This window comes from Chroicocephalus ridibundus, chromosome 1 (assembly GCF_963924245.1).
Source record: "Chroicocephalus ridibundus chromosome 1, bChrRid1.1, whole genome shotgun sequence".
In the NCBI taxonomy this organism is placed as follows: Eukaryota; Metazoa; Chordata; class Aves; order Charadriiformes; family Laridae; genus Chroicocephalus; species Chroicocephalus ridibundus.
This window is the reverse complement of record NC_086284.1, coordinates 207,517,754-207,536,325: the sequence shown is the minus strand read 5'-3', so window position 1 is coordinate 207,536,325 and position 18,572 is coordinate 207,517,754. Positions and strand designations below refer to the sequence as shown.

General features: G+C 39.4%; 1 protein-coding gene across 10 annotated transcripts in view; it reads left to right on the top strand.

The window, feature by feature from the left end:
• MAGI2 (membrane associated guanylate kinase, WW and PDZ domain containing 2) overlaps positions 1–18,572 on the top strand; it is a 755,492-nt gene that overhangs the window by 451,724 nt on the left and 285,196 nt on the right. For all 10 annotated transcript variants that reach the window (XM_063323526.1, XM_063323523.1, XM_063323524.1 and 7 more), the window contains one exon: positions 1,585–1,704. In XM_063323526.1, coding sequence (XP_063179596.1) covers positions 1,585–1,704 — 120 coding nt within the window. The remainder of the gene's footprint in view (positions 1–1,584; positions 1,705–18,572) is intronic.

Here is an 18,572-nt window from a genome sequence, read left to right as displayed (position 1 = left end):
CTGAAAGCAAGGAGTTTGGACAAGTCTGAAGGCCATCCGGTGCTTTGGCCAGTAGGAATCGCTGAGAGCATGGAAGTCCTGTCTTTATCACTGGGAGAGAACCTGGCACTTCTAATGTGCTCTTCATTGCACAGAAGTCTCCGTTAGACTCCAGCTATAGAATGGGATTCAGTATGAGGTTAAGGCAGCTGCATTTTGGGCAGTGCACATGTTAATCTTGTGCATTTGGGGCAATGCAAGGGATATTTCGTCCTTTGCATATCCACTAGCTTTACATGGACATCTGAGGCTTCCCACAGAGACCTGCGTATGGCCAACTGAATTCAGCTCTTAGCAGGTAGGCAGCTGAATAGCCATTTCACGTGGCAGAAATGTAGACAATTACACTTAGTTTTCTTGATCTAACACGAGTCTCACACAAAATGATTCAAGAGGTTTAAATGCAGATGCCTGAATAATAGACAAAAAAGTAGATTAAATAGATTTTATGTTAGCTGACCTGAAGAGATGTCTGAATCACTACTGCATAATATGAGAGTCACAAAACAGTGTTTAAGGTGGTGGAGTAATAACTGAGGAAGAGACGGTGTCTTTTGCACAATATCATAATGTTTAACTTTTGTCCGGGAAGTGGAAGATCTGGTTTCTAGGCACTTCCCAGTGTCAACAGTCTTGAAACCAAACCCTGCAAGTGTTATGGAGTCACTACAGTATTGATAAAGAATTGATTTATTGAGATGTTTCAAACACTCTAAGACTCAGAGGACCTAAAACTCTCTCATTTCCAAGTGGAATTTTGAGACTTATTTAGTGCTTTCGGTCAAAGAAGGGGTAGCCTGACCACAATAAACTGGACCATTAGGAAATTAGGTCAAATTCAGATGCTTCCCTGTTAACACATCAACTTCTGCTAGCTAAGCCGAGTCACTTCTCAGCATGTATGAAATACTGTCTGTCAGCATTTATGGAGTTCTGTCATCTAGAGATGACAATAGAGGCAATAACTAAATAAAAGCACCTTTGCAGTTTGACAGCATGGTTAGCAGGTGATTTGAATCACTCATTCCCTTAAGCCTAACCACTTATCAAGTCCACTTAGGGCATTGAAACAAGCAATGTGAACGTAACCCTTACAGACTTACTTACAGATTGTGTACTAAATAAATGTTTAAAAAATCAGGAGGCAGATTAATTGCAGACAAGACTTTGTTTGAAGCATAGAAAATACACATCAAAGTTCTGTTGTTACCTCTGAATGCCTGGTGTCACTGAGGGTCTTTCTAGTAACATAAAAAGGGTCGAAGTGTGATACATTTTCATTAGTGAGAATAAATAATATGGATCCAGAGAGCATCTGGCATGATCTTAAACATGTATGTCATGTACCTCTGTCAGCTTCAACAGATGTCGCTATATGGTTTTGAAAGACATCCTCACAAGGCGGATGTGCTATAGAATGTGTTGTAAAATTTACTTTGTAAATGTGTGTGTAAAATGTACTTTGCAGATTTTCCAAAACTTGCAGAAATGTTCGTGTGCATTTAGTTCATGTGCTTGACAGTGTGTCTTTCGTCTCGTTACTAGGCACCACAAGGCCACATAAGGAGGGGGAGGTCCCTGGTGTGGACTATATTTTCATCACTGTTGAAGATTTTATGGAATTGGAGAAAAGTGGTGCTCTCCTAGAAAGTGGAACATATGAAGGTAAGCACGCTTTTACTGCTAAATCTCTCTCATGTTTACATTATGATTTTTTCTAATTTGATGGATTTGTACTGGGACATCCCATTACAAATGTGTCATTGCTGCTGTTATCAGAAATTTGTGAAGAGCCATATGGCAATTATGAAAATATTTTCATATGTAAAAGCTAAATGCGGATGGGTTCATTGTAATTTTGGTATATTACAGTGGTTAAGAGAAACAGGAAAATACATTGCACTTGCAGGAAGGAAATGCTAGCTTCTTATGCCAAATACTGGAGGAGGTTTCCACAAAATTTCAAGAAACAGCTGCTTTTCTAACACAGGACAAACAAAGTCTCCTACAGAAATCAGTTGTAAGGCTGACGCTTTTCCTTTGCCTGTGTCATCCTGCAAATACCAATCTGTATCAGAGGTTGAAACCTCACTATTTAAGTAAAACAGGAGGGATTTGCGATGTCATGTCTCGTGGGCTCTGTAAAGTTATTGAAAAGAACTCATTAATTTTGTAATATGACAGAGGGATAGGTACTGTCCTAATGACTGTATTAGAAAATGTCTGTATATGGGGCAAAGAGCCAGCAGCTTATTGCAGAACGGTGCTTCCCAGGAGAACTGATGATTCATCTGATTTTAAACCTTTTCCAAAACACAGCTGTCCCGAAAGTGAAACTACTACAAATGGAAGGGCAGTTACACAGCACGGCATTTTAATAAAACCAGAATAATGCTATGCTGTTTTAAACCAGATGCTTCTTAGAAATACACTAGTATTTCAGATAACTAATGCATAGGTGTTTTCCTGTAATCTCCAAAATGACAGGGAACACCCTTTATATGAAAAATATGACCCATACATAAGAGAATACCTGGCTGAGTAGAACCGTTTACAGGAAGCAGGCCCATATTTTTACCTTGTAGCAAAAGAAGCAATGAAGACCTTTTTGTCCTGACTTTGTCCCTGTCAAGGAAAGCATCTGAAGATAAATAAGAAGCTATTCACCCCAAAGAAAATCATTAGCTGTGTTATAAATAGCAGGAAAGAAGGTAATCCTTTCTCACCTAATCAGCACAAAGTACCCATTGGAAAGCAAATAAATTTTCATAAAGAGTTATATCAATACAGAACTTGTGAGAAAGATTTCCATTAAAGAAGGTCAAATAAAGGAAAATATATCGTCTTTTCCTTTTCTACTTTTTCCTCACTGTCCGACACCTAATGATAGAAGTTACGTAAACATTAATGCAACTACAACACCACGATTTTACGTTTATCAGAGATTCATTAAATAACAAGCCGTTCTTGAAGTGTCTTTTTGTTACCTGAGGTGTTTGAAACTAACATTAAGGGAGCTTCAGTGTAGCACAAGTCTGTCATTGCTTGACCATGTAATTTCATTAGTTTGTAGCAAGTTTGTAGAGATTGAACTGCTAGGTTAAATTAATTCACAGTGCTCTTCTGTCCCTCGAGGGATACTGAGAGGTGTCTTTTAATACCAGCTACCAGAGCTGAGTGGACAGCAAGGTGAAGTATTGGTTGGGGAAGTCTGCATAGCTCCTTCAACCAGCTGAGGACCTAGCTGAAGAGAGGTCCGAAATTGTGACTATAAAAAGTCTGTCACGTCATCCGCTGATCACAGATGACAAGTTCACCGAAGCCAAGAAGTCATAAACTAAATGCAAAACAAAAGAAACTCAACAGAACAATTTCTGCATAAATTCTGTCTTTGATTCCAGGTTTCCCAATCACCAGATGTGCACTCTGACAAATAACAGATAATATATTATCTGTCTATGTATTATGGCAAATAATGGGCAAAACATTAGAAAATATACGTAGTTTACAGACACTGTTTCTCCTGTTCCCAAACAAAGACTTTTGGACGTGACCTTGCAAAGTTACATCCCCCGTTTCCTGATTAATTCCTCATGACTGTAGTACCTTCCTCAGGGAAGGATTTTGCTAATCATTCCGTCACAAGTTTTCCTGAGCACATTAAGTCTACAGTGATTAAGTTTACTGTTGACAATTATACCAACCAGAGCAAAGAAAATTTCAATTACCCCACTAAAAGAAGATGATTTTTGAATCCTACCATAGATCAAGCAACTTACATGAGCATGCATGTTCTGGGAGGTAAATTTTCTTTCCTTACCAGCACTGGTTATCAGGCCTCTGAAACAATGTTAATAGATTGGTTTGCAAGTTTATTATTTATTTTTTTTGTCTTGAAAAAATCATTCCATATTTAGTTAAGTTCCTATAGTTTAGCTGAGTCAATCTATGCTGATTGTCTAACCACGGCCACCACGTGCCAGTTTGTCTCTTCCAGAAAAATGTTTTAAAGAAGGGATTTCCATTTAGTTGAGATTAAAAGACAAGCTGTGTGCATCTGTGTTTTTTTTCACCACTTCTTGACTGGAAGGGTTGGTTCAGTGAATTTACCTGCTACTGTATGAATTCCAAAGAGAATCAGAAACATCCAGGTAAACCAGAGGAGAAGGAGGCCAAGTGGAGACCTTCCTGACACTGAGTCTTTGTATTGTTCATTATAGTATTCAGTAGTGTTGGGAGGGGGGATATTTTCTCATAGTCATAAGAAAAGCAGTGAAAACAATCATAAAGTTTTTGTTCTGGTGCAAGTAAATAATAGTTGTGAATCCAACCTGGACAGGATATAATCTAAAAGTGAAATCAGTATATATTCTTAGAAAAGTATGATTCTATAGCTCTTTTTTTTTTCTTTTTTTGAAGCACACATTATTTTTTGAGTTTTAAAATAGAATTGTAAGTTGTAAAAGCTTCAGAATTAGAAATAGGATTGTCTCCGACCTCCTTACTACTTGGGCTTTGAGTACGCCTTTCTTTGTCTATCGCTTTTTTCACAACTGTGAATGACTGTAGTATTCCAAAGTGCTGTAGAAAAGCAACAATATGTTCATGATAAAAACTCTACAAATCTCTTTTTTTATCATTTTTGCAAATATGAAAATATTTGCTTTCAGTAGGACCAAATCCATTACTATTTTGACCTTTTCTATTTATGCCTTTTTGAGCAACTGCTGGAAAGACAAAGCTATCTTTATAGATATGAATTATTTTAAACACACGGAATAGAACACAGATTGTTGCTGCACGTTTTGCAGCTTACCTGTGCTAAAGTTCCATGGTAATCTAAGTGACACTATTCAATGCAGAATGGGAGAAAGAAAAATACAAGTCTCACTTCCGCTCTCATTCAGATTAACAGTCCAAGTCATGTTAACTTCAGTGAGATTGTCATTGAGTTCTTAATTTGTAATACAATTTCAGTGAATTCCACCAACACACTGCAATGGGGCAGGGAGTGTTTGCCTGAAGCACACCAAACTCATTTATTTGGAGGTCTTTGCATAATAGTGCAGCCAACTCCTAAAGGTTTCACTTTGTTTCTTTTTCGCAGAATTCCAATTCACTGCACTGATTAAAGGAATTCTGATTTGGCCCAGAGTGATAATTTAATTGGAGATAAAACTTGTTAACAACACAGATATCGGGGTAAGGGAAAATAACCATAGCTCTGTACCAGAGGAAGAAGTGTTCCTGTGCAGAGTGAAAGCCACCTGCCTCTGTTACGCAGGCTCGTGTAGCACAGGAGGATGTGTCCCAGCAAAATAATCCACATTCCTTTCCCAGTTTCTGGAAGGAAGTTCATAGATGGTGTCAGAATTGGCATAATATGTGCAAATCTCTAAAATGCAGAATAACAAAGCTGTGGTGAACAGACAAACTGTGTGTATATGTGTTTGCTGTCTTTTACGACTTCTCCAATAGGAGAGTTGGCTCAATATACTGTCCTCTCTCTGATACGCCAAAACTTGTATGGAGACTTCATGGATCTCTGACTTCAAAGGCTGTTCCCATCTCCTTATTAGATCAGCACCATTTCTTAGCCAGTGTAGCATGTCAGTAGACTGAAAATGTACTCGAAATACGTATTTGTTAAGAATGCCAATGCTCATAAACAGAAATGTAACAGCTTCAATATTATTTCCAAAGCTCAAGATATGTTAAGGCACATGATTGAAGGTTATGGTAAGACATCATTATGGAGTATTAATAATGTAAAAGTGTAAGAGTAATGTATGCTATGGGTAGAATTGCCTTTTAAAAGTGACATATGCAGCAGCAGTACCAGAAATAACAAGAATTGTTCACTGTATAAATACCGTAAGAAAAAGAAACGTGTTTGTTGATAATCCGTAAGGACATAAATGCATTTCAAATACACAAAAGCAAGAGGGATTTTAGCATCATGGAACTCTGTAGGAAATGCAAACATAGAAATGCTTGTTCATAATTGTTAAGGATGTGGCAAAATTATGAAAATAAGTGAATTCAACCAGTACACCTATGAATAATGTACTAAGTAGAACTCTCTTTTTTCTATCACATTTTTGTTTGCCTCAGAAGAGCTCCATAACAGTTGTTTTATAAACGACATCTTATTTACTATTAATGTAAGAATAGTCCTTAATTTTATCCCATGAAAAGCAATAATTTTAGTTATTGTGCCGTTAATTTTGTCAAAAGTCCACTTTTTATCATTTGTTTGACTGTTTGGAATTATCTCAAATTCATTCACTGTTTAAAATTCAAAGCTCACTGAAGCTATTTAATGACTTACGTGATCATGGACTTCCCTTGGCCCCACTGAAGTCCATGGTAAAATTCCAGCTGGCCTAAATGGAGACAGAATTTCACCCATTTATTTTTTTTTTCACTGATGAAGTATTCTTTGGCAGAAGGGTGAATGTTAGCTGGAATTTCCTTATTGTTCCAGAACTCTGTAATTACTAAGTCTTTTTCAAAAAGGTTGAATACATCCCATTGGTAAAACCTTAGTGTTCTATGTTACTTTATTTGAGGACACAAAACTTACAGTTGTTTTAGATCACATGTTTTCAGTTGTGTCACCATTATGATGAGCTCCCATGGGAAAGCGAATGCAGGTTGAAGCTGTGGTCTTGCTGGTGAGACTTCCCACACACTGGCACATAAGCAACACCGGGAGGTGCTCTGATTCCATTCACCTGCAGAGAGGCCTCATACCCAAGAAGACATTAAGTTTTGCATATGCTTTCATTCCATCTCTCAATACAAATTTAGCCTAAAACCTTCTGAACGATCTAAACCCTTCTGTTCAGCTAATGCATTTTCAATTAACATTTCATTTTACTATCTGTAAATTTAAAATACGAGTTAAGGACTGCTCCATGTAGGAAATGGAGTTTTTAATTACTGCATTGTGGTGACAATGGTTTTATAAAGAGGTGGTGTTTGATTCCAGCAGCTCTGATTCCATTCTTCCATGTAAAAAAACGTAAGAAATTCAAAATTCCACCTACTCACTGTATGCAGCATTCATAGAATCACAGAATCATAGAATCACAGAATGGTAGGGGTTGTAAGGGATCTTCAGAGACCATCTAGCCCAACTCCTCTGCCAAAGCAGATTCACCTACAGCCAGTTGGACAGGAATGCATCCAGGCAGGTTTTGAATATCTCCAGAGAAGGAGACTCCACAACGTCTTTGGGCAGCCTGTTTCAGGGCTCTGTCACCCTCAAAATAACAAAGTTTTTCCTCATGTTAAGATGGTATTTCCCTGTGTTCCAGTTTGTGCCTGTTGCCCCTTGTCCTGTCTCTGGGTACCACTGAGAAGAGTCCGGCCCCAGTGTCCCCTTATAAGTAGGACATCCTGAGCACTCTACAGCAAAGGGATAAAAAAGAAATCAATCAAAATTAACATAATAAAATGCTACCCTCCTAAGACCTAAACACAGTAGTTAGTGAGGTATTCTGATTTAAAATGGAAAACAGAGGAATCATGAGGGTAGATGTATATAGATAAAAATAGAAGTAGTCCTTCAAAAGCCATGTCTTTTAACAGCAGAAAGGGTTTTCAAGGGCATAGACAAATGAAATGAGATACTTTATAATAAAGATCACATACCTGTTGAAAGTGCCTTTTGAAGTGGTAGATCCCATATCAATATGACATGTCCACTTCTCGCCACCGTATTCAGAGAACATGTAAATGTGGATATATGAACATTTAGGGCAAAAAAATAAGAGAAGAAATGTTAAATACAGTCAATGACTTCATGGTCTGATTGAGTTCTTGTGCCTGTTCTGTAGTAGTAAGACAGAGCTGTGATGCAGTCAGCTGCCAGACCGAACTCCCCGCCTGGCCTGCCAGACAGCTCTGCTGCCTAAGTAGAGGGTGCTAGGTGGCCAGAGCAGTATTGCTATTGCTGACCATCCCAGGGTGCTGGCTGGTGCTCCCCCTGACTTGATGTGCAATACTTTTTTCAGACAGTTGTGTCGGGCACAAGGTTAGAGACTATCCACTGCCACACAGGGCTTGGTAGAACCCGTAAGTCGGCTGGCTAGTGCAGTGTAGCTCAGCAGAAGCGCGCATGGGCATTCAGTTCATCTGATTTGTGTTCTGTGGCTACCACATGCAGCAATTTATTGTCAGCTCAGGGTTGCTTAAAATTACATCATCTGGTAATTTTCCTAAGGAAATCAGGTGGATGTATGTTCCCCAGGCATCATGTGTGTTCTCAGGATGTAGAGCGGGACTAGGTGCCACAGAGCACATATTATATATTTGTCTGTGTGCTCCAGAAACCCTTTCTGCTCAAACAGGCTCACTGCAACAACTGTCAGTGTATTTTATTTTATATTAAAACTAGATCAGCACCAAAAAGATCTCACCTGCGGAGAAATCAAGAAGTGACCTTTGCCATTGTGTTTTTTGCTGAGCTGGGTTGGCCATGTGTCAGCTGAGTCCAAGACCTGCCCTATTCTTTACAATTCTGTGCAGTCACAACCAGAAAGGTATTAACAAACTGAATTGTCCAGACAAAACTAATGCAAATTACCAGGAGAGCTGTAGGGAATACATTTAGAGAACTCATCAGATAGAGCTTTGTTGAGTAATGATTGAGAAGCTCAGAGAATTTAAATGTGTGAACCCAATGGATGAATAAAGATAATTCAAAGTTGGGCAAATAAGTAACCAGGGCTAATGTGATGAATCTGGAAAAGGCGAACGTTTGGATTTAATATAGGGAACAAATTTTCTCATACTGGTGTGATTTAAATGTTAGAATAACCTCCATAAGTGGAGATCCAAGTTTCATCTCTTATGAAATTTAAAAATACTTATTAGTGGAAATATTCCTGCACTAGATGAGGTATTAATTAAAGGCTGTAGTATAGTGTTGTCTACTTCAGTATAATATTTATTAATGCTGCCTATGTGACACATTAGGTTTTGAATGTGTTTTTTTTAATAAAACAGATCACAAACAGTTAATGTGTGCATTTCAGATACGTTCTAACTGAACTTCGACTGCAGTATGTATTGTACTTTTTTAGTTTAAATACAGACTATTAGAAAAACACTGTCAAACTCTGTACAGCCTGAGCTATCAGGATATCACACTAATAAGGCAGATTTATCTGTAGTTACTACAAAAGATGTTAAAGAATTTAGCACTCCAATTACAAATCATAGTGATGTGTCATTGCTCTGGAGAAATGTTTAGCTACATTGCTCAGTTACAGAGACCTCCATTTTTTAATACATTACTGGAAAGGGACAATGTTTGTTATATCATATCCAGTTTACGTGCGATTGTCATGTTATGCCATTATGAAGTTCCTCGTGATTTTATATCCTTTTGGATACTACACAATTTATTTGTGATATTCCTCATTATTCAGCTTTGATGAGAAACAATCACCTTCCTGTAGCAAATTGTATTCTGCTAAATAGCATAAACTGCAGTCCAAAAAGAGTTTGGGAGGTTCTTCCTAAAGCACTTGGATAAAATCCCCAATGCTACAAGTCTTTACATTTTGTCAACCTCAGAATTTTCAAAAAATATTGAAGCAGTTTTATTTTCTAAAAACAAGATATACTGAAGCTTCCATAATACCTTCCTATCAACATTTTCCTATGAATCCCATGATTATTTTTTTTCTATGTTCCATAAATCCTTCTTGCCTTCTTTGAAGATAGTTTTAACAACTGCCTTCTTTAGTCTTTTCTCCCTTAATCACCACAGCTCTTCAAACATGACAGAACATGGTCCCAAAATAACACTAAGGCAGCTTCCCCGCACCTTCAGATACATCCTGTCCAGTCCTATGGATTTTCATATGTCCAGCTGACCTAATTAGTACCTCATTTGATCCTTCTGTACAATGGGTAGTATCTGTCTCTGCCAGTCTTTGCTACTAAGCAAAGACCTGAAAGACCTTGTGAGTGAGCAGCAGACTTTGCCAGTAAAGGCTGAAAGAGTGAAGACATTGAGTCCCTCACCAAGTTATGCTTTTCCATGTTCTCCATCACTTGGTCACCTACGACACTGGGGAGCAGGCCCACATTTCCCACAGTCTTCCTTTGTTGCCACTCTGGCTGCAGAAATCTTTCATGTTGATGTTGATGTTCTTCAGCAATTTTATCTCTAGCTGTTCTTTGACCTTCCTAATTCTGCCCTATGCATTCAGGAAACAATCCTCTATTTCTCCTTGGTTGCCTGTCCGTGCTTCTGCCTCCCTGAGATGCCTGTAGTGAGGAGTTCCCTGGGAGGAAAACCGACCCTTAGAGTCTCACCTTGTTTGCGCAACATTCCATAAAACCAGGATAAGGCCTCTCTGTACTAGCAAGGATTGGATTCTAGTTTCTGTATTTCTATTTTTTCAGCAGAAATTGCTTTGCAGCAACTCATAAAACATTCCTTTTTATGGCCTTGGGAGGAGTTGTGGTTTTTTGAAGTCTCACTTCGATTACTCTGTTTCAATAGTGAGGTATCCCAGGACTCGTCAGTACTGCATGCAACCCTGGTCATGGCTGCTACGGTGGACTCCAGACGGGTGAACAAAAGTGTGCATCTTGGCGCCTGCTGGCACAAAACAAGGGAAAGGGCTGTTTACTATCAAGATGACCTTAAAATAATGAAGGACATTGAGAGAAGCAGATTGTGCCAAGTGTGGAATAATGCAGTATAAGTGTGAGAAGAGGGCCTGGATTTGTATGGTTAATTGAAAAGAAGGATTCGGCTACTGATACAGCTTTTTCTGCAATAGTGTTACATTACTTCCCAAGTGAGCTAATTAAAACAAGATAAAAGACCAACAAAACCCAAGCACTAAAAGAAGTGTTTGTGTTTCAAAGCAAGGCAGTTTCTGATTAAAAACAAAACAAAGCAAAACAACCTAAAGATACTAAAACCAACCAAACAAAACCTTTCTGGTGTAATCCGTATATTGGGTTTATGCTGTTTTCAAATATAATTACTCTGTTTTACCTTGTGTAAATGAAAGAATAGAATAAATAGATCCATAGGGTATTTTAGCCAATGGAAGGCTTCCCTTGTATTTCTTGTAAAGGTAATGGAGATACAATCAGAAATCAAGGTCAAATATGCTGGTAGAGAATGAAATATAATAGCCCAGTTGATGACCTACATCTACAGTTATTTTATGCCACGCATACAGAAAAAAAAAAAACAGGAATATAGAATACACTTTAAAAGATCCTACTGAGGCAGCAGAAACCTATGCCAGCACAAGGAAAATGCAACGTATTCTGTGCACCAGCACTGAACATGGTGCAGAAGAGGTGCCACAGCATCTGCAAACTGAGTGGCTTTTCACAAGTTAGATTTGTCTTTCCAGACTCATTTAACTGTGTCTAAGCTCCCTCAGTCATCAGTAGGAAGAGATAGGATGTGACTTCACCATGACCACACCATGTTGATATCTGACCTAGTTTAGAGCTTCAAGGCTGCTGAAGATCAGAGGAATGCAAAGACAAAAACCTTGCTTTGATCTTAGTTCACCCCCAAATTATATTGCATATAGTCCATCACCGAATTTTGGACTCCAAGCAAAAAATCTACAATAAAAACAAAGGAAACAAACAAACAAACAAAAGATTTAAGTCCGAGTTGCATAGTGGTGTGCCTGATAAAAATAATGAACTTTCAAATTGGTGATAGGGAGTCAAATACCCTTCCTGTCCATGGACAGACACATTTGCAGGATCTTCCACAGACATTAAGGTTGACCATAGGGGAATGACACAGTTCTTCTCTTCCTTTGTGTTCTCTGCATATAAATGCTTCCGCATAATAAGCATAGAGTTTATAGAAGCTTTAAAAGAAAGAACCAAACCGACCTTATTTCTTGTTGCTGTTTGTATCTACATGGTGTCAGGGAGCCCCAGGCATAGACCAGGAACTATTTGCTAGGTGCTGCAGAAGCAGAAATAAAAACAGAGCCCTTTCCCTCAGGAATTTGCACTTGCAGCATGAGATGAAGGACAATAGATGAAAGCACTCAGTAAGGGAAGCACAAGGAAAAAAAAAGAGACAACTGTAGCAAAAGGTCAAGTTGTGGGTGTCCACGGACCAGCTATTTGATTGCTGTCCCAACTGTACACAGGAACACTTAGAGATGTATGAAAGAAGTCTGAAAGAGGTAAAGAGGCAATGGGCACAAACAGAAACACAGGTTCCATCTGAATATCAGAAAACACTTTTTTACTGTGAGGGTGACCACACTCTGGCATAGGTTGCCCAGAGAGGTTGTCGAGTCTCCATCCTTGGAGATATTCAAAAGCAGTCTGGACACAGTCCTGGGCAGCCTGCTCCAGATTACCCTGCTTGAGCAGGGGGTTTGGATGAGGTGATCTCTGGAGGTCCCTTCCAGCCTCAACAACAGGGAGGTACAGAGAGATGATTTTGTAAGAGCTGGTGCTAGGAAGAACAAGAAAGGTGAAAGCAAATGCTGAGCTGAGTCAGGAGTTACGCGGGTGGGAAGGTGAAGAAAGTATAGAAAATAAGTAAGGAAGGGAGAAGAGGTGAGTGCTGTGATGAGTAAAATGGTGCTGGTAAATTAGTAAAGAGTGGCAAACAGAGAAGAGTTTAAAAAATAGGCAAATACAGTGGTGATTAAATGGGTCTTATGACTGGGAGTGCAGTGTCTTCTTACTCTAAGGAAGTGGAAGGTCCCATCACTGGGAAGGCCTGGGAGCAGTGTAGCTCACAGCTGCCTTCTTGCCTGCTTGTATTAGTTTAACCATATACAAATGGAGAAGCTGAATGATTTCACAGCTTAAAGCTTCACTTGGAGAGTTAATTCCTACCTAAAAAAATGTTAAAGCACAGCTTCTGGTATGGAAAAATGTTATTGTCAGCATTTTTAACACATTCCGTTAAAAAGAATTATATTCAATCTGGTTCGTAATAACCCCAAAAGGTTTATTCTAGAGCAAGCTAGTTTACCTTTTTTATATTACAGTAGGCTGCACAGGCTGCTTACTGTCACAAAACACCCCATTTACAGTTTTCTATGATAAGGTTTTGAAAGACTTTTCTAGAGAGGCAAGGGGGAAGGTGCAAGTATTTGCTCCTCCCTTGCCCAGTATGTGCAAGGTCTGTCAGAGCCCCCAGGGCAGCGGATACAGGCTGTGGAGCAGATCCTGCACCACCGCTGTTTCGAGGAGCTCTTCACTTGCTCCAGGTGGACAACGAGTGTGCTACGGGAAGCAGTATCCTCCTCACTAAGCTGACACTTGGGATATGTCAGACAGAAGTTTGCTTTATGAGTTAGACCCAACCAAAAGCCGCTGGCTGTTATAACTTCATAATTGAGAGTCCTCTGAGAAAAATTCCCTCTAACCTCCCTGTGGAGATTTTGGTTGCAAGTAATTGTGTTGGTAAACCTTAGCACATGTTTCATTGTCATATTTTCCCAGCTGTATTTGGATACTAGTCTGCTGAGCATAAAAACTCTGCAGCTAAGAGAAATAGAGATAAAGTCTCCTGTAGGCTACTGAAATTGCTATTATCTTTGGAAAACCTCTGCTTCTCTGTCTGAGACAGGATAAAAATCTCTTGATCAATGAAAATTCAAATTAAAACTCTGACTGATTCGGCTATAAAAAATATGAAAGAGGACAGATAGTAAGAAGATATTAGTGATTATATGCTCAGTGGTGAAATTTAGCTGAAAGAGAAAGGAAGCAAATCACAGTGATGGAAATAAAGGAATTCCCCCTATAGCACTATTTAACAAATTCCTTCATAACCCTACCTGGCAGTGCCTTTGCAGTACCAGTCCCCAGGCTTTGCTATCTCGTTGGAACCCCCACACTTGAGGGGTCACTGGCAGTGTCAGGGTGGGTTCTTTTAGCTAATGGAAGAACCTAGAGATGAAGAAAGTACACTTGGTTGATTAGGGTAAAGCAAAGATCCTATTTTGCCATCCATCGGAGGGATGGGGCTGTTGCCTTTTCTTTACTGGGATTGTACTTCAGGGTAAGGCAGAAACCTCTGATAGGAATGCAGTCAGCAGGAGGTGCTTTGTGTCACGAGGAGGCTGAGCTGACTATGGCTTAGTAACCCTCTTGCCTCACTCCTTACTGCAAGCTTAGAGAAGCAAGGAGAAATTATTTTTTAGGGTCTGCGAGGTGAAGAGTTGGTGTTATCTTCTGTGTCGAGGCTTGGGCTGAATCAGCTGAAGCAGAGCCTGCATCTGTGACCTTCTGGGCTTTAAGCAGTCTCTACCTAAGTTCTGTATGTGTTTTTTTTTGTTTGTTTGTTTTTTTTAATCAGTTATGAGTAGTATACTGTATCCTAATTTTTTTTTTTACTCTTGGTACTAGCGATTTTGTGAGTGAAAGTCACCCAGGGAAAAAAAGAAAGTCACTCCAGGCATAAGATTAAAGGATGTCTTAGGAAAATCATTCTGGTTTTTGAATGTTTCATCAGCTCCTCATCTTATGTATATAGAGCATGTGTTTGGAGTGTTTACCTTAATGGCACATGGCTTGTACAGAGCCTAATTTTTCTATAGTATCTTCCAATGATGACAGCTAACATGAACTCAAGAGACCCTTCTACTGAAGTGTGGCAATCCAATTAGGTAAGCGAGATTCAGGAAGAAACCTGCATTACATAGACAGTAAATTTTTCAAGACGGGTTTTTCCCCTTAGAAATACATTGTCCTTACAGAATACTGTTAATGTAGATATGAACTCTGTGTGTGTGTGCGTGTCTTCCGTTGTTTTAATTGCAGGTTGCAGTTTCCACTGTTTTCAGCACTGCCATAACTTTTCAGCTTGTCAGTAAAATCTTTATTTGTAAAAAAAAAAAGTGTTGGGCAAAGTGTAGTGATATATTTTTATAGTGGTCTTCATGCAGCTGAACTGCAATTTACAAAATAATTACTTTCCTTTGCTGCTTTATCTCATTCTTTCCACTCCTTATTCTGAGAGTGCACAGTAATATATTGGTTTGTGAGACAGCATTTACTTTCAGAAGTACCATTCCACATAAGTCATCAAGACAGAAGAAGGTAAAACAAACCAGGTAATTTCAATGCTTTATTTCTGTTTTTTTGATTAGGGAATAAAAAAATTCTCCACAGCACTTCTACTTCATCAACTGCAAATGTTTGCATGATATGTGTTATGAAGACACACAGCATTCAGATAAAAATAAATATTGAATACCCATCTTTCTCACTGAACTTTTTCATTCTGTACATTTTCATTGTGTGAATGAGTCAGGAATTCACCAGGAAAAACAGCATGTGATTGAGAGGTTATTCACACTATGTAACGTTAAATAGTTAACTCAATGCTCTTAATCACCCCCTGGAGGCATTCGGTTCTCTCTGTTCTCTATATTGAGAATTTCAGTTCTTAACTTTGGGTGCACTAAATTACAGGGCACATGCTGAGGGAGTTAAATAGTTGAGGTGAACACTCTTATACAGCTAAAGACCTGCTTAAGATCCCAGAAGGGGTCCTTAGCAGAACAGGGACTGTACTCCAGGGCTGAGGGTCCTCTTTAAACAGGCGATGGTGAAATGCATCAATGTTTTAGTCCACTGGGTACAGATAAAGACACGAGCTAGCTCAGTAGCTCTGATGAGCATAAATTTAGATAAAGTCAGCTCTAAAATTCCCTAGGATTGCAAAAGTTTGATAGGTAGGGGTCAGGTTCCAGGTTTACTCATATCAGTTAACCTGATATCGCTCAGTGACAATCACTTTGGCATTACAGTATCTATCTGTTATCTGACAGACAGATTACCACAGTCTGTCTACTCTTCTTGTCTGGCACAGACTAGAAAACTGTCATCCTCAAGATCACAGATTCACAGAATCATTTAGGTTGGAAGCGCCCCTTCAGATCATCTAGTGACTAGCTTTATGAATAAGGAGGGGGCAGTGGATGTTTTCTACCTGGGCTTTAGTAAGATTTTTCACGCTGTTTCCGACACCACCCTCATAGGCAAGCTGACAAAATATGGATTAGATAAGTGAACAATGAGGTGGATCAAAAACTGGCTGAACAGCCAGGTCCAGAGGGTTGTGATCAGTAGTTTAAAATCGAGTTGGAGGTGAGCCACTAGTGCTGTATCCCAGGGGTTGATACTGGGGCCAATACCATTCCGCAAACACCTTCATTAATGATCTAGACAACGGGAAAGTGCACCCTCAGCAAGTTCACAGATGATACAAAACTGTGCGTGGCTGATACACCAGATGGTTTTTGTGGATGTCCCATCCCTGGAGGTGTTCAAGGCCAGGCTGGATGAGGCTTTGAACTACCTGGTCTAGTGGAAGGTAAGGGTTGGAACAAGATGATCTTTAAGGTCCCTTCCAACCCAAGCCATTCTCTGATTCTATGGTTGTGCTGCCACTCAGATGGACCTGGACAGGCTGGAGAATTAGGCTGAGAGGAAACTCATGAAGTTCAGCAAAAGGAAATGCAAAGTCTTGCACCTGGGGAAGAATAACCCAATGCACCAGTACATTGCCCCCAGGCAGAGCTCCAGGCATTCCAGCTGCAGTCTCAGAAAAAGGTCTAAATGGTCCCCTCGCCTTCACAGCCTGTCTTTCCACAGAGCCCGTATTCAGCCATTGCAGAAATTTAGTTGCATGAGTTATCCCATCATGTCTCCATTAGCTCAATGACTGTAACTGCATGTAGACTTCTAACTCCTCCTGTTGGTTCCCCATGCTGCTTCCATTGGCATCAAAGTATTTCAGAGAGGCACCAGAACAGTCTCAAGAGCTTTCCCCACAAGATTGTTCCATACACACTTCCTTCTTTAAACGCCTGTGCTTAAAGTGATTCCACTTCAGCATTGTTTTGTTGATTGCTATGTCTCTTCCATTCCCATCTCCCCTGGCTTTTAGCTTGCCAACCCCATTTACAACTTGCTCATATACTTGTTGAGGAATCTCTGCCTCTCCTGTAATTCCTATTTTAAAGCTCTGAGTTTGGGCATCCCGTTGGCACGCATAGTATGCTTCTGGGTGCACGCTTTGGCCACAAGAGCCTCCTCCCTCATTCTGCACCATTAGGTTCTTGCTAAGAAACGGATTCCAGCCTTCTACTGTTGCAAACTTATCAAGATCTATCTCACAATCGTATAATATTGTGTCCTTATTTCATATGGAAATACTGCTCTAGAACATCACTCCTCTTCTGCATAGAAAATGATCTCTCATTTCTGGCCTTTGTTCCTTATAAGCCCATACATTCACTTTTATGTCGGTATTGGATTTCCTTTACATGACTCTTTGTTTTGGTAGCAAACCAAGGGCCTAAACTTCATTGTCCTTTGCATTTTTGAGATGCCCTTGGGTACGAATACAGCATAATTTCCATGTGGGACTGGGAGATAGTACACATGACTTATACGATTTGCACTTTTCTGGAACAGTTTCTCGAGGCTACACAGGTAGCCTACAATGTCTGAAATAGCATTCAAATAGACGTTTAAGTACCAATTCATTCTTCATTTCACTCTTACATCATCCCTTACACATGTAGCATCTTTATCTTCTGCCTCATCCTTGTTCTGCTAAGCTGAATGTTATTTTAGTCTCTTACTATACGAGGGTCCAAGTAAAACTCTCAAACCGAAGAGAGATTAGGTTACCGTGTCTCTTCTTCAAAGTGTGTTTTAAAGCCCTGCATAGTTTTGAGGTCAGAATAATTGCCCAGTGTGTTCTTGGATATTTTTCCCTCTTTCCTAACAATTGATATTTTCTTTGCTATTCTTCAAACATATGATCTGATAAATGCATTAATTATCCTCACTCCTAATCCAAGAGGTCGGGTACTGGTTTTCTGCAATGGAGATTACCTGTTATCCTTGTTTTGAGAACACTGAGCTCTTCTTTGCCATTCTACTTTTTTGCTCCCACATTCTGTGACATATAATTACAGATATGTTAATTCCTTTTCAATCATGGAAAATAACTCCAAAGAATAATAAAGAGAAGAGTGAATTTCAATAGCAGAAGTGGATTAAGGATCAATTATCAACTTGTTCCCTGTGTTCTTCTCCTGTAAACTCCCCCAAAACTTCATGCTAAATCTTTTTTCTCTGTTGAGCCCATGATGGCTGGAATTCAAGAAAAAGCAAATGAGATATTCAGTGCTCTGAAATACCTGCTGAAAAATTCAGAGGAGAAAATTTAGGATGTCTTGCTGCTCAGACATGAATGGTTTCTACCGGCACTGTCTTCCTTTCTGCCACTACCATTTTTGCTTTGGCATTGCTCGAGGAGTGTCTGCAAAGTTAGATATTTCAAGCAGTAGGAGTCCAAAAATAAATGCTTGAACCATAATCATTCCAGGTATAACTAAATCTTGTTTATGTATTTGATTACCCCTGGCTGGCTCACCTTCTGGCAAGGAAAATTCATCACTTCAGTAGGAGGAGAGGAGGAATGCTTTAAAACAACTTCCTAAACAATAACACAAACCAGAGAATAGTTC